This window comes from Rhinopithecus bieti, unplaced genomic scaffold, assembly GCF_001698545.2.
Source record: "Rhinopithecus bieti isolate Rb0 unplaced genomic scaffold, ASM169854v2 scaffold_8307, whole genome shotgun sequence".
Lineage (NCBI taxonomy): Eukaryota > Metazoa > Chordata > Mammalia > Primates > Cercopithecidae > Rhinopithecus > Rhinopithecus bieti.
In genome coordinates this window covers 2,773,643-2,789,933 of record NW_016806443.1, presented here as the reverse complement: position 1 = coordinate 2,789,933, position 16,291 = coordinate 2,773,643, and the positions used below count along the sequence as shown (strand labels likewise).

General features: G+C 40.1%; 1 protein-coding gene across 1 annotated transcript in view; it reads left to right on the top strand.

The window, feature by feature from the left end:
* Window positions 1–16,291, top strand: part of DGKI (diacylglycerol kinase iota) — a 382,898-nt gene that overhangs the window by 98,999 nt on the left and 267,608 nt on the right. The window contains exons 4-5 of the mRNA XM_017876519.1: window positions 6,547–6,621; window positions 8,309–8,365. Coding sequence (XP_017732008.1) covers window positions 6,547–6,621; window positions 8,309–8,365 — 132 coding nt within the window. The remainder of the gene's footprint in view (window positions 1–6,546; window positions 6,622–8,308; window positions 8,366–16,291) is intronic.

The window sequence follows — 16,291 nt, the reverse complement described above, 5'->3', positions numbered from 1 at the left end:
TGGTTCAGCCTCAGACTTTGCCCTCCTCTAGATGATGGCTTTTCTTGTCTGAGCTGTTGTTGAGCATGTAGCCATGTGTGGCTCTCGCCTGTTAATAGCCTTTTCTTCCAAGTCCCTCTTGTCTCCTGAAGTAGCTTGCCAGCTCTTCCAAGGACAGAAGCTTCCTTCTGTTTATATCCTGTACAGCACTCACATAGTCTTATACACATAGTGATGGTGAAAATAATTGGTGAACTAAATTTCCATAAATAGATTCTGGAAAAGTCAGCAGTAACAGATTGTCTCAGCCATATGGAAACTTCTCTTCTGTAGGATACCTCAAACCGTCATGATTCCAGATACCTGGCATCTACAGATTCAGGAGTATTGGTGTATATCTGAGCATTGCATGAGTATTTTGATGTATCCTTTGTAAGAGTCTCCAACCCAACTTCTTGTTGTTCCTGCTGCTTTTCTTCCAGATATTCTGAGGTACTTTTGGCATCATCCCTTATCAAGGGTGTTGATTGTTGGGGGCTGTCTCAGAAGGTTTCAGCCCTTACCAGGTCCTTGTCTGTCCACAGATCACGTTGCACAAACCCATGGGGTCTTGAAAAATGAAGGCCTGCCTTCCAACATGGGCCAGCACTACGCAGGGTCTGGGCTAGGACCTTTTAACATGGAGTGAGGTCTCTCTGCAATTGAACCTCTAAAGAGAGGTCTGAGTTTCCACTCGGGTCACAGACTCCTCCGGACATGTGGCATCTTTGCTCGTTGGTCTGGAATCATGAGATCATGTTGTCATAGACAGAATGAATGATATACTGAGGATAAAAGGAGTGTGCTGGAACTTCAGCTAGCCACCCTCCTGGCTTGTCCAAAATGTTCTATATTCTCTTGAAGAAAAAGAGAAGACTGCATGAGTGATAGTGGAGGTCAGGCTTTGGCCCTGAAATCATATTAATGGAACTTTCAGATAATGTCATTCTTCATTTTTCCTAATGCCAATTTATAGATTGCATCCCAGACTCCCCAGAGAAGTAGAACTTGCCAGGTATGCTTGTCATTTCTTCTAATTAGGTTTTTAAATAAATCAAAGAACTCTTGTTTTCATTTACCTTGGATTATACAGCAACAATGTTCTTGTGTATGTTGCCAGAGAGGCAATGCCTGTTGAAAGGACCCCAGATTCCTGACATGCTAAGAGCTTAGGACGGCTCCTCCCCTCCACTTTCCTAAGCATTCCATTAGCCCCACCATTTAAGAGGAGGAAAGGACAGCCCTGCCAGGGCTGCATGGCCCCTCCTTCCTACCCATCTCCAAAGTGCTGCTGTGGAGTGGGCTTTGTGTTCTAAAAGGGAAGGAGAAGGGGGAGGAGGAGAGCACTCCCTTGGCCTCTCTTGCAGTTTTCCCTTTGCCTGATTTTCAGCCTTCCCTCTATTTCTAGTCCTCAGGGTGAATCTTCCCATCTAGGAGGCTAAGGGGTAGAGAAAACATGGGGGAGAAAGCTGGGAGGCATCTGGGGATAGGCCCTGCCCAGCCACCTCCTCTGTCCTTCTTCCTGGCTTCTCACCATGTGGCCCTACTCTGGCCCTTTCCCCAGCATGTCCCCATCTGCCCCCTTATACACTCACAGCATTGTTGGTTTCTGTCTGAAGCCCCTTTCCTGGCTGTCATCCCTTTGCTCACTGTGGCCTCATAGCTGGTGATTCCTTGCATTAGGTCCGGGAATTCTGGAGTAAGGTGTCATAAGCTCAGACTTTGCCCTGGTGTTTTTGGTCCTGCAGCAGCCTCTGGTCTCTGAGCTCTTCTGAGATGGGGAGACTAAGAACAGTTGCCATGCTGGTTGCTCTTTTCCCACTGCCTTCCCCATGTCCCATCTCTGATGATTCCACCTGTAGAGGTGGGCAAGCGCAGTGGGAGATCTTAGGACTGCAGCAGAAGCTATGTGGTCAGCAGGCAGTGCAGTTGGCCCCACTGCAAGGAGAAATAAGACTTACCATGTGCCTTATTCAGAAACGGACAGCCAGCCTTGTTGTACCTGCTTCTTGGGTGTCAAACTTCTGACAATTGGGAATGACAGATACTTAATTTTACTTACCTTGGACAGCAAAAAGGCCCCAATCCTTTTATAAAACATAGGTCTGTGAAAGTAGATAACCCCAGGCCCTGAAGGACCCACCGCCTTCTCCTTTCCTCCCCCTCCTCCCTCTTCTCTCCTACCCTTTCCCATCTTTTCCCCTTCTCTCTTCTTCTTCTTTATTTTTCATCATCTTTCCCTTCCTTCCTTTCCTCTTTTTCTCTATCAAACTCTCTCAACTCCCACCAGATATTCATTGTTACTTAGCGGAAATCACACATCTTGCTCAAAGGAAGAAAAAAAAAAAAAAAACAGCTTTCTTGGTACTTATAGATCAGGCACTTAGGTAAGGGATGTAGTTGGGTGGGATAGGATTCAATGTTAATCTCTTTATTAGGGACAATTGTATACTCTCTACCACTGCCTGCCACTGATCCCTCTGTCCTCCTCAGTCCCCATTCCCTGCTCCAGTGGTCTAAAGCTGTGATGGTTTTTCTCTCATGCCTGCTATGAGCTGAAGATTGGTGGAGAGCTGTCACTACTTTGAGTGCCAGCAGCGCCTGCAACATGGGAAATATGTAGGATGTGTTTTCTCTTATAACCACTGTGTGGCTACTGGTGAGATCCTGCCCACCATCCTAAAACCGAGCATATGTTTTATTGTGTTATTATTTAAGTAAATGTTGCTCATGTTTTCATTAGAACAGCGTAGTATAATGGAATGTGATCTATACTGTGTTCCATAGTGTCTTAGTTTAAACAGATATGTTCCCCACTCTGCCCACCCTGTACCACACACCTACAAATAAGTTTCTTTTGAATATTAACACCAGCAAAATCAGGGAACCCTTAGTAAAGGTGCTTAGGTGCTATTTGATATTTAAGGCAGTAAGCTCAATTGGCCTTTAAATTCATTGATGAGAGCAAATTACTGTTTTTTAAATAATTTTAATTTTTAAACATGTTTCATGTTCTAGGCAATATTTATTTGTTTAAATTATGTTTTTGTGCTAGGTTCTGTAACAACTATGTCCCAATGTGAGGAATAAGAGCTTACCTACTGAATGCTTCTTTTTTGAGACCGAGTCTCACTCTGTCACCCAGGCTGGAGTGCAGTGGCACGATCTTGGCTCACTGCAAGCTCCGCCTCCCGGGTTCACACCATTCTCCTGCCTCAGCCTCCCAAGTAGCTGGTACTACAGGCGCCCACCACCAGGCCTGGCTAATTTTTTTGTATTTTTAGTAGAGACAGGGTTTCACCATGTTACCCAGGATGGTCTAGATCTCCTGACCTCGTGTTCCGCCTGCCTCTGCCTCCCAAAGTGCTGGGATTACAGGCGTGAGCCACCGCACCCAGCCCCTACTGAATGCTTTTAAGTGACTTTTCTTGGTTTAATTTATCACCTTTCATAGAGAAGGAAGCACTGGCTCATATAAGTTATTTGGGGAAAAGTGAATATTTATAGTGTTTAGAATGTCCAGATTCCTGCATCTTACCTTTGTATATAGCTGGGAACTTCAAAATAAAAAATTGCAACTTAACTAAGCACAAAATTCTATGTGTTTTGGGCAATTTCTGTTCAGAAGCTTATTATCCAGCTACTTCAAATAACTTTAACCACTTGAAACGTAGTCATACACCACAAAGTCAGTGGTCAAAATTTCAGATTTGCTAAAACAGTTTCCATCAATTAAGGAACTACAAATCTATTTACTTTGCTACTATGGCAAAAGGCCTTGGACCTTTACTCAGAATTTATTTACTTAATTTTACATATGGTTGTAAACTGTAATTATCTGATTTCTCAGATTAAAAGCTGTTAAGAAGCTGCCATTTAGGAAATTGAGAGCAACAAAAGACAGCGACACTGATGCAAAAGGAGCTCTACCCAAACAGAAGGACGGGAAAGAGAAAAATGACTGTTCTGTGTAGTACAGTGCATCATGTTGTAGTCTTTATGAAGAAAAATTTAGAATATGGTCTATATATTCTGCCTCAAAAGGCACATAAGTATGTAATATATTTTAAGAGGATCTTTTAAAATCCAATATAGTTCAGTTAAAATCAGTTTTATAACTCACAGCACTCAACTCCATATATTATCATCTGCAGAACATTGCACTTCAGTTATTCCATATGAATGTTAGTGCATTTACATGACGTTCCAGAAAGCTGAGAGATAACATATCTTAACTCACTGGTTCTCAAATTCCTCTAGCCCAGATCCCTTGTTCAAAAGATATTTTGACTCAGAATCTTGATTTGTAAAACAAAGAAAGGAGGAGGCATTCCATTTCATTGACTGCATGAGGCTTCCTGAGTTTTCTCCGTTCCCTCCTCCCATCCTCAGTGACTTTTGTAGGAGCCTAAGAAATCCCTGGAACTCCATAGAACTTAATGCAGAGCATAGTGTCAAGCATGAAGCTAGACTAGGACGGAGTTATTGCCAAGGAGGGAGGCTTTTCAGGCATCCTTAAATCACAGCCCGTAAGTGGTTGCCTACCTGTGGTAATATTGCTTTGCTTATCCACAAAGTAATTTGCTAGGAGTTTCATGGGAAATGAATAGACTGGAATCAACTCCAGTTTCCTTAGTGTCACTGTAACTCTGATTAGCAATGTGACTCAAATGCCCCATGCATTTTCTGCAGGTGGTGCCAAAGCAGTGATTGGCACCGGGATATCCATAGGAAACAGAAGGGAAACCATCATTTGCTTATGGGTGCTCTACCCTGTAGAGCAAAATAGAATTTTCTGATTGTTCTTTTGATTGCTACTGCTGTGCTACTACAATTACTGTTTCATGTTTTGTTGTTGTTCCTCCCCTCCTTCTTTTCTCTTCTTCTTTTCCTTTTTAGTAGTAGAATAAGACACTGTTCAGTAGTGTAGCTAGATGCTTTGGTTTCTTTTATCATTGTTATGTGCAAAAGCAATTGTCAAACTTATTTCATGTGCTACACCATGTTCTTCCCTCAGGAAGAGGAAATCCGAGAGTGATAAAAGCATCCGCAAGCAGAGTAAAGGCATCTCAGTCAGTGGATTTCTTCTACAAGTTTCATGGCAGTGGTACTGCAGTGTTTTAGCTTCTTTGTAGGTGGCTGATAATGTGTAAATACCCCATGTTGAATGAATTCAGCTGTCCAAGACCTATGAGGCTGCAGTTTCTTTCCTGATCCTACCCCTCCAAGGTGGTGGTTTGCAGCTCCTCCAGGAGACTGGAGTCTCCTCTGGCTGCAGCAATACTTTATTTCTTCTCACCTACCTGACACAATTGACTCAAAAATTATACCTCAGCAGGGAAACCACTCCTCGGAAGGGGGAGGTTGCCAGCAATCTCTAAGAGTATCTTCCTTAAGGACAGTAACTCAGGGCCTTTCACACTTGGATGCTTTGATAGACCATTTGATAGATAGGCTTAGTTATAGTACGTTACTTTCAGGCTCAAACACAGAAATTATTCATGCAAATCCTCCTTCCAGTCTGTCCTTTGTAGAGAGGGCTGAACTTTCCTATCTTAGATCGTGCACGACACTGGCAGTCATGAAATGTAGATTCCGCTCATTCATCTCTCTCCATGCAGTCCATTTTTCATCATTAGAGAAAAAGATAAACTTAAAAAAATTTTATTGTATTATAATTTTAAACTAGTATTGACTGTCAGAGAGGCCAACTTGTGTAATGCTTATAAGCATGAGCTCTGAAGCCAGACCACCTGGCCCTGCTGTGCCTTAATTCGCTGACCTTGGGCAGTTTTCTCATCAGTAAAATGGAATTAAGAATAGAACCTGTTTTATAGGGTTGTGAGGGTTAGGTGAACTACCATTTGTGAAGTGCTTATAAGAGCACATAGCAAATACTATATTCCTTTTAGCAGCTTTTCCTGCTTTTGTTGCTATTCTTATTATTGTTTCCTGGGTGTGAAAGCTGAACTTGCCTTCTTTTCCTTCTGGAAGATTTGGGCAGAAACCCAAGTAACTTAGTCTAGACTCATGCCTGGGATAGAAGCCTAAAATGCCTGGCCCCTGGAAATCTAGACACTTTTGCAATAGGGAAAGAATGCCTGTTTTCAACTTAGATCTAAGTTTGGATGTTGGTCTTGCCCCTTAGCTACTTGAGTGATAATGTAGAAAATATTTGAAAATGGAAGAGAATAATGCCTACGTTGTAAGGTGCTGAAACTTAGAAATGACAGAATAAAGAGCTGGTTCTTATTATATGCTCAAAATATTCGAGCTATTATTATTATTTGAAGAGACAATCTAGCCCACCCTAAGTCATGCAGATATGGAGTTATTTGGTGAGTGGAGAGACTGTTGATAAAGTTTATTTAATATTTAAGATGAAGTTTTAAATTTGCTTTGAAATAGAAATAATTACAATATTTGCTGTATTTATATATATATTATATATGCCCACTTTAATACTAGGGAACTCTTCAGAACAGACTGTTAACATTTCTTTCTTGTCTTTTGAATTGAATGTTATAGAAATCAGCTCTCAGGAGAAAGTGTGCAGTCTGTAAAATCGTGGTCCACACCGCCTGCATTGAGCAGTTAGAAAAGGTAAGAGCGCGCCCCCTGCTGCAGTTTTGTTACATTGCAAATATTTGGTCTTCGGAGGCCCAATGTAACTTTCTAGTTGCAACTTTTTGAAAACAGTGCCCTTAAAAAAAAGCTGGAAGTCCAACATTATTGCCAGATTAACAATGGAAAGATAATGTTTTAGGATCATTCACTCTCTTGTTTGCTGAAGTGTAATTTGATATCATTTTACGTTGACTCGGGAAATGGAATAACAGTTATGGAAAAGCCTGGTGTGCACTGATTCTCTTATTATATCATCTCAGTTCAAGCATTACTATTCACCCATAGGCTCTTCCACAAGTTGTTTAAGAAGGGGGAAGTTCTGTAAACTTTTTATAATTGTTGTTCACATATATCTGACTCGTGTGGTTTACTTCTTCTCAAAGTGCCTGCAAGGGAGTGAGCCAAGCTGGAAGCCGGCTCTCAGTCTGCTGGGCAGTGCTCCTCCTGTTGCTGCTCAAATGTGTGGGTGGGACTGGAAGTGACAACCTGGTGGTGTTGTACCTCCAGAATAAGTGGATTTGGCAAAGTCCATTTGTTTGTTATTTAGGGGATGGAAGAGGCTCCAGTAGTGAGTTGCCTGTCATCCTTTTTCCTTTCACACTTCCTACTCCATTTTTATGTGTGTTTCTCTGTGTATTGTCTATGTTCTTGAGCTGTCATGAGTAAAAGCATTGAAATATTTTAGTCCCCCATGACATTCATTTAGTTTCACTGACATGACCAGTTGAGCCTAGCTGATGTCTTGTGGCAATGACTACCAACATGTTATCTTAATATTTTCTTTTCTGCCCCACCTTCACTTACTCATCTCTGCCTTCATTCTTTTGCTCCTTTCACTTTATGGAGTAGCTAACCAAGATGTCAATGTGCCTACTAGGAGACCTCCACATCTAAAAGAAAAGCAATGCTGAATCCTTTTATAAAGAATAACTCTGGGCTGGGCATGGTGGCTCATGCCTGTAATCCCAGCACTTTGGAGGCCGAGGCGAGCAGATCACAAGGTCAGGAGATGGAGACCATCCTGGCTAACATGGTGAAACCCCGTCTCTACTAAAAATACAAAAAATTAGCCAGATGTGGTGGCACGCACCTATAATCCCAGCTGCTCAGGAGGCTGAGGCAGGAGAATCGCGAGAATTGCTTGAATCCAGGACGCGGAGGTTGCAGTGAGCTGAGATCGCACCACTGCACTCCAGCCTGGGTGACAGAACGAGACTCCATCTCAAAAAAAAAAAAAAAAAAAAAAAAAAAAGAGTAACTCCCTTGTCTTTGAATAGTCATCATAATACTAAAAAAATCTCAAGTTTATATTTTCTATTTTTACAATCAGAAACCCAGCTGGGTAGTTTCAGCTGCCGATGTCTTTCCTCTGGCTCTTTCTTATCTCAGTTTCTCATATTTGTGGTGGAAGAGCATTATTGTTTAAAGATACTTAGATTTCATTCTTGAGAATGAAGGAAAGGGGTTGGAGATACAGAATCACCTGGGATCTCTGTTGATTATCTACTGCGATGATTTCAAAAGACTAAGAAGAGTATTGTTCCTTGTTCTTTGAAGGTTTTGCTTTTCAGTCTCAATATCTGTCACTGTTTTTTTTTCCAGGTAATTCAGTCTAGTCTGATGCTTATCTCTAATATAATATACTTTTCTTTTTGAATGACAGATTAATTTCAGATGTAAACCAACATTTCGAGAAGGAGGCTCAAGGTCACCAAGAGAAGTGAGTATTTCAGAGCTTGATTTCAAGTATCACTTTCGATTTCTCATTGATTCAGTGGCTTCATAGATATTCACCAGAGAATAAAAAATAAATTCTGTCTCTCTCCATTGCACGCCAATTTTTTGTTAACATATCCATAAATACAACCAATAAAATCTCCAAGTCTTTTCAACATGTGCACACTGGACTTTAGTCTCATAAAATGTACTGGGGAGTTAAGGTCTTACTGAATGAACCAGAGACTAGAGGAAGGCGGTAGTGATAGAATTGAAGGGGTAAGAAATAAATAGACTTTATTTATGTATTTTGAGACAGAGTCTCGCTCTGTCGCCATGTCTTCTGGTTGATTTTACGTGCATTTCCCAATCTGGAGTGGGTATAAGCGACTCATGGGGCAGCACAGTAACTGGTTATTCCTATAAACCCTGGAGTCAGATGGTCCGCTTTTAAAACCAGCCTTGATGCTGTGTGATCTTGGGCATCTCACCTAAGCTCTCTAAATCTTGATGTTTTCGTTTGTTAAGTAAATGAATAAATACATCATAAGCTAGAACTATATTCAGTTCTTGGTCTCTGACACTCCAGTCTGGTCGTGAAGATAAACAGGTAAAGAGGAAATTTGAATGAAGAGTTGTTACTGATGTGTTAGTGGGAAGCAGAGGTATGACAAGAAGAGACAGCACGTATTTGTTCACATTTTATTTAGGGGAGACAGTGAGCACAGTTCAGGCAAAGATGGAGAAGGCAGGGAGGGTTCTCAGCCTTCCTGTGTTATTCTGGACAGTTTGGCTCCAGGCTCAAAATTGTACTCCCCAATCAGCGAAACAAAAGCCCGCAATGAACAGAACCTGTCCTCCTAGAATGTAGTTTCGCCTGCCCAGCAGTCACTCACTGCTTCCTAAACATTACCATCTTATACGATATCCTCCTGAGCACAAAGTCCAGTAAAGATGATTTCTGATCAACGTATTTTCTCAGGGAGATGAGGTTCAGTTCCACTTACAGATTTACTCCTTGGAAACCTTCCTGGATGGTCTACTCCTCCAATCAGCTCTGTGTAGTAACAAATAGGAAAGAGAGGAAAGGGGTCAGCGAAGGGGCTTCTCCTGAGGAGCTGAGTTAGCTGAGAGGAGGGTGGTTAGGAGGTGAGTGGTGAGAGCCTTCTGGATAAAAGGAAGAGCATGCAAATCCAAATGAGAGACTGTACTGAGTAAGACATGAGATCTGAGATAGCAAGAGCTGGATCGTGAAGGTTCCTGTAAGCCATGCTGCAAGTTGAGTGTTTTATCATCAGGATAGTTGGGAGGTGAGCATTAAACTGTTTTAAGCCAAATATTGTTCAGGCTGCAGTGTGGAGGAGATACCATGCAGTTCAAGAGTTGGAGACATACAGGCAACTTTCAGAAGCCATGCTAGTAATCTAGGCAAGAAATCATGGTGACATGAACTAAGAATAATGTTGGTAGATATGAGTTTGAAGGAAACAAAATTGACAGGATATAGTAACTGATTGAATTTTGGACACAAGAGGAGCCCAGACTAAACCAAGCTACTGCTACACACACACACAAAACAAAACAAAACAAAACAAAAAAACCGAAAAACTGATTAGACGTATGAAAGAGTTGATGTGAGGATGGGGTGGGGAGGTAACGACTTTAGTTGTAGAACTATGGAGTGTGAGGTGTCCCTGTTGTCCTCAACTGGAGATGCCCAATAGAAGGTTGAGTGGGTATATGAGTTTGGAGCTTATGAGGAAGACTGGGCTGGAGGTCAGGCATTGTGAGTCATCAGCATATTTACACAGTAATAAAAGCTGTGGGAATAGATGAACTGGAGAGTGGGGATAGGAGATATCTGAGAATTACAAACGTTTAAAGACAGTTGATGAAAAAAGACAACATGAATATGAACGCTCTAATTGTTAGTGACAAAGCAAAGGGATGAGAAAAAATGTGGAAAGAGAGTAGGTTGGGATGGAGGTTGTAGAAAGAGTAAAACATAGTTGTCCTCATCGGTTGTCTTCTCCCACTGTGTTTGTGCAGCACAGCAGCAATAGGAAGGTTGTGGGCCGTGCGCAGGGTGAGGAGGGCAGGAGAGAATGATAGGGCTGTGGTGTCTTAGTGCCACCCAGAGTGCAGACAGCGTGGGCCAGAAGATAACTCAGTGATAACTCAAATGAAGGAGGTGCTTTATTTAGGAAACTGGAAGAGATAGTTTCATGTTAAGATGGAGTTTATGACTTTCCAGCCTGGGGATTCATATACCTACCTTTAGCTTTCTGCCCTCCAGTATGTATCTCTCTCTATCGATAGGTCAGTGTGGAGGCAGGGGAAGAGAGAGAGACAATTTTAATTGTGCAGTTTTTCTAATACAGCATGTTTTTGGTTTTCATTAGCCTGTACCACTTCTCTGAAGCTAGACCTTCCATAAGGGTTTTGGATATTCTCCCTTGTCTTCTTATCAAGGACTTGAAATTCCTTCCTTTAATATGTTTTCATTCCCCCCCCTCCATTTCTGGATAATTTCTACCAGCATAAACACACTCTAATAATTTCTATCTTTAAAAAAAAACCAAAAACACTCCTTAGCCACCAACTGTGTCTTACCTACTGCTCTAGTTCTCAGTTTTGTAGTCACTGCCAAGCTTCCAGAAAGTGTTAACTATATAAATTATTTTCAGTACGTCACTTTCTAGTCATTGTAACCTGTTCTAATCTGATGTCTACTCTATCCATTTACTGAAATTGCTGCTGCTTTCAGTTTGCCTATGATCTCCTATATGCTAAATGTATTAGGTGTTATTTATTTTTCTGTTCTTTCTTCTCAAAACTATTCAAGATACTACATATTCTATCCTTCTTGGAATGCTCTCCTCTCTTGGCTTCCCATATCACCCTTTCCTAATTTTCTTCTTGCTTCATTGGATAGCCCTTTCTATTCTTTTTCATTACTTACTCCCCCAACCTCTGCAAATTCCTCTGAGGTTAGTTCTTGTCTGTGTTCTCTTCTCTCTGCCCACTCCTGTTAGAAGAGCTCATCCGGTCTCATGGCTTCAAATACCATGTGGGCTGACAACTCCTAACTTTACATTTCCAGTCTGCCTTTCTTGGAGTTCCACTTGGCATGTCTTTTGAATGTATCACAGTCATCTAAAATATAATACATCAAACACTAGACTATTCCCATTACCATAAAAATGATTTAAGAAAATCCTATGCACCTCAGGAAATGAGGTGGCTGTTGATCTAGCTTCTCAGTTGAGAAAACTGGGGGGTCATGTTTATTCCTTCTCTCATAGACTCCCCACATCTAATTCATTTGCCCATCCTTTCAATTTTATTTATAAAATATATTTCAAATCCACCCAATTATCTCCAATTCTGTTATCAGCACCTTAAACTAAGGTACTGTGACCTCTCCCCTTTGGCCAATGCAATAGCTTCTTCATGACTCTTCAGTTTCACTTTCAGTCCACCCATGATTTAAAGAAGTAATCTTTCAAAATGAAAATTAGATTATGAGGTTGGTGCAAAAGTAATTGAAAGTAATGACAAAAACCGCAATTACTTTTGAACCAACCTAATATAATTTTCCCCGGCTTAAAACTCTCCAGTGGTTTCCATAACTCTTAGAGCAAAAGCAAACCCTCTGTCTTGGCCCACGTCTGGCCCCTGCCTGCCTTTCCAGCCTCCTCCAGCTCCCATATAGACTTTCTTTCTGTTTGAGAGGCACACACAAAGATATTCCCCACCTTTGGATATGTGTGTATTTCATTGCTGTACTGAAAATCTCTTTGCTTGACTGTTTCTTACAGTTAGGCCTCAATCCAAATATCATCCCCCTCAGACACTGTCTTAGTCTGTTCAGGCTGTTGTAATGAAATACCATAGACTGGGTGGCTTATAAGCAACAAAAATTATTTCTCACAGTTCTGCAGGCTGGAAGTCCAAGATCAATGTACCAGCGTGGTCCCATGGTAGTGAGGGCCCTCTTTGGGATTGCAGACTGCCACCTTCTCATTGTGTTCTCATGTGGAGGAAAGAGGGTGAGAGAGTTTTCTGTTGCGTCTTTTATAAGGATCCTGATTGCATCCATGAAGAGTTTATCCTCATTACTTGATCACCTCTCAAACACCTCACCTCCTATTACCATTGCATGGGGGTTTAGGATTTCAACATACAAATTTTGAGGGGACACAAACCCCAGTCTTTTGCAGAGGTCTTCCTTAACAACCACCTTTAAATACATAGTATATTGTTTTTTATCAAAGTATCTTGTTCTTTCTTTTCAGGGCACTTTGTATACCGTAATAATTTATGCATACTACTGTTTGCTTGTCTAAAGAATGTCTCCCTTCTTTAGTGTAAATTTTGGGAGATCACTCATAGATTTTGTCCTAAATTAATTGCACCAAAACACAGAGTATGTGATTGATGGATATCCGCTGACCGAATGCATTTACAAAGGTATTCATTTCTCTCAAAATGTTTAGGAACTCTTAGTCTAAAAGGACATTTTGAAGATGAAACTCATGACTCACTGACTATAACCCATTTGATATTCTTAATTAAAAATTAAGAATTCTTAATACTACTAATTTAGATGTTTACCTAGTAAATGAAAAAACATTTGCTTTAGAATTAGTTTGACCCTAGTTTGAATTATACCTCTGCTTCTTTTCCACTAAGTGGTAAGAGTCTCTGGAGCACAGATTGTTGGTCACCATACCCTGGCATTTGCATAGTGCCTGACATGTGACAAGTTTTAAATAAATATTTGTTGGAGCCATCTAAGTTGAATCTTTCTGGATCTCCTTTTTCTTAGTCATAAGCCATGATGGATTGGGTTATGATTTCTAAGATCCTTTCAAACTCTATAAAATATATATATACATATATATATAATTTTTTATTTCCATAGGTTTTTGAGGAACAGGTGGTATTTGGTTATGTGAGTAAGTTCTTTAGTGGTGATTTGTGAGATTTTGGTGCACCCATCACCCGAGCAGTATTTACCGAACCCAATTTGTAGTCTTTTATCCCAGTTCAACTGGCTGTTTGAAAATAGCCAAGCAATTGTATTATGTATTTTTGCTAACAATACTGAATATAAGCCCTGAAATAATGCATTACCAATACTTTAACACCCGTAAGTAATAGCCCTTTCCTTGCCCAGTGCTTAAAGTTGTATATGAATAATTCAGAAGTTATTGATGAACAATAAAAAGATTTTATGATGTTAGAAGCCTTGCTTTGCTATCTTAACAACAATGTGTCAACACTCACATTTGCAGTGTTAAGGATCCTGAGTCCAATGTCAGTTCAACAAGTTAGGAGCTCTTAATAATGGTCAAAAGAAAAGAGGGTGAGAAATTAAAGCACTTGGGATATAAGGATTAGAAAATATAAATGATTCTATAGTAATGTTATTTTCCTTATTGATGAAGGCAATTGATGATCCTCCCCTTCTCCATGGTAATTATGTGATTTAATCGTCAAAGAAATTAGATGGATAATTCCATTCAGTTCAACACACATGTGTTTTGGATGTTTGCTTTGTTCAAACTATCATTAAGCAGCAGTAGAATACATTTCTATTGGGCCTAAAAAGAACTCTGGACAGAAGGGTGCTGGACATCTCAAATCACAGAGCTATATTTTGGAGACAATTACTCATTTTCTTCTATGATGGTGATTTTGTGTAAGTTAGTTTATCAATCCATGCCCTAGTGTTTGACTTATTTTCTAGGAAGGATGATATTAAAAATATTTGACTAATGATAGAGCCATAGAGAGTAATATTTAAATAATTTTTAAATGTTCTTTTTTTATTCCCCAACTAAACTATATGATATTGTACATCTGCTTACCGAATTATATACAGTAGTCCCCTCTTATCCATGATTTTGTTTTCCAAGGTTTCAATTACCCAAGGTCAACCACAGTCCAAAAATATTAAATGGAGAATCCCAGAAATAAACAATTCATGTTTTAAATTGCATGCTGTTCTGAGTAGTGTGATGAAATCTTATGCCATCCTACTCTGTCCTGGGATATGAAACACCCCTCTGTCCAGCGTATCCACTGCCTGCCCATTCGTCACTTAGTAGTTTTCTCAGTTATTAGATTGAAGAATCATTGTCTATGTAAAGTTTGGTACTATCCATAGTTTCGGTCATCCACTGGGAGTCTTAGAACATATCTCCTGGGAAGAAGGAACAACTGCGTGTTGCAGTACAAATGATGAAGTCAGGCTTAAGATTCCTAAATAATTGTTGATATATGGAAAGTGTTGGCTGACTGTTTTGAGTAGAGCTGTCACATGCTAAGTGATCCCATGAGTCAGCCATGATTTCACACAGGTAATTGCATCAAATGTTTCCAACATGTTCCTTCTTAAATTGATAGTCATTAGCTGATTTATAATCTCAATAACTACAGATTTTTTTTTCTGAACATCAATGATATTGTTCATTTTCCCTCAGCTTCTGCTACACTAACAGCAATTATATTACATTTTTCTATTCTGTGTGATACTGTCTGACATTTTTATATATTAAATATTTCTACTACTGACTGTCATTGAAATCATTCATTGGCGTGTCATGTTGACGTAGTGTGAGCCCTGTCTTGCAGAACAGAGGAAAGGCACATAAGACCACAGATTCTGGTGCCAGCCTGTCTGGGTTTGGACCCTGACTTTGACCTTTACATTTTAAGTAATGACTTCTATGCATTAGTTTCCTTTTCTGTAAAATGAGAATGATATTGACCATTGAAGTCAAACCCTCTGATAATGTGTGAATTGGGATATGCTGCAGTTGGCAGCTGGCTCTGGTTCTCCCTAATGCTTATTCCTAAGCAGGCAGTGGACTAAGGTTCTCATCTTATCTGCTGAGTAGGCAGATGCTAAAGGTGTCAGCAGTAGCCTCAGCTGCAAAGTAAAGAGGTGGAGGGTCCAGTACCTTCATCCTCAGTAGAATGTTTGCACTGAACTGATGGGATAGATACTGGTAACTGGGCAGGTTATTCTGGAATTGCCGTCACTTTCTTAAAAGCCACAGCCAGCCACAGAACCCAGAATTGTCCATCCGTGTGGATATTTAAGGTTGTACAGACAACCACCACCACCACCAGCTGGGCCCAGCCCCCAGCATTCTGAGATTCTTTGGGGGAACCAGTAACATTGCTCAGACAACATGATTTGTTTTCAGAAGAGAGAGATCATTGGAATAGAATCCAGGAGACCTATTATGTAAGAAATTAACATTGTAATTGCTTAATATTGAGGAGGTAGAAGTGGTCTCTAATGTTGAGGGGATGCAAGGGAGGAGTCAGAGAGATGCTAGGGGCACTAAACTGCAATTTCCCAATCAACATATATTTCAATATTTCAACAACTCATAGGATTTTACTGATACATTCCAAATAAGTGGCATCTCTACTCATGAAAATTCTCATGAAGATTAAAAGAATTATTACTTATAAAATATTTCTTAAAGTGCATGGCTCATAGTACACAACAAGTGTTAGCTTTTATAATTAGCTTCTTTCTTAGAACAATCTAAGCTTGTGTCTTTGTTTTATTAAACTGTGGTAGTAGGAAAAGCGAGACAAACATTAGACTAAATTGTGGTACCATTGTGCTTCTTTATATCTGATTATAGTTAAAAGACCATTATTCCTCCAGGGTCTTTGTTTAGTTTTAGTTTAAGTGGATTTGACATTATTAAGAGAAATAGAGGTGGCATTTCAGTATTGATAACGCTAACGCTTATTAGTGGTATTCTTGTCACTCTGAATTTCATGCCTTGATATATAACATTTTTTCCCTCTACACTGATCTATTTTCTGTCCGTCTGTACTTACTAACAGAACGGTGCCTGGCATGTAGGAAAATTTGAATAATTGAATATATATTAAA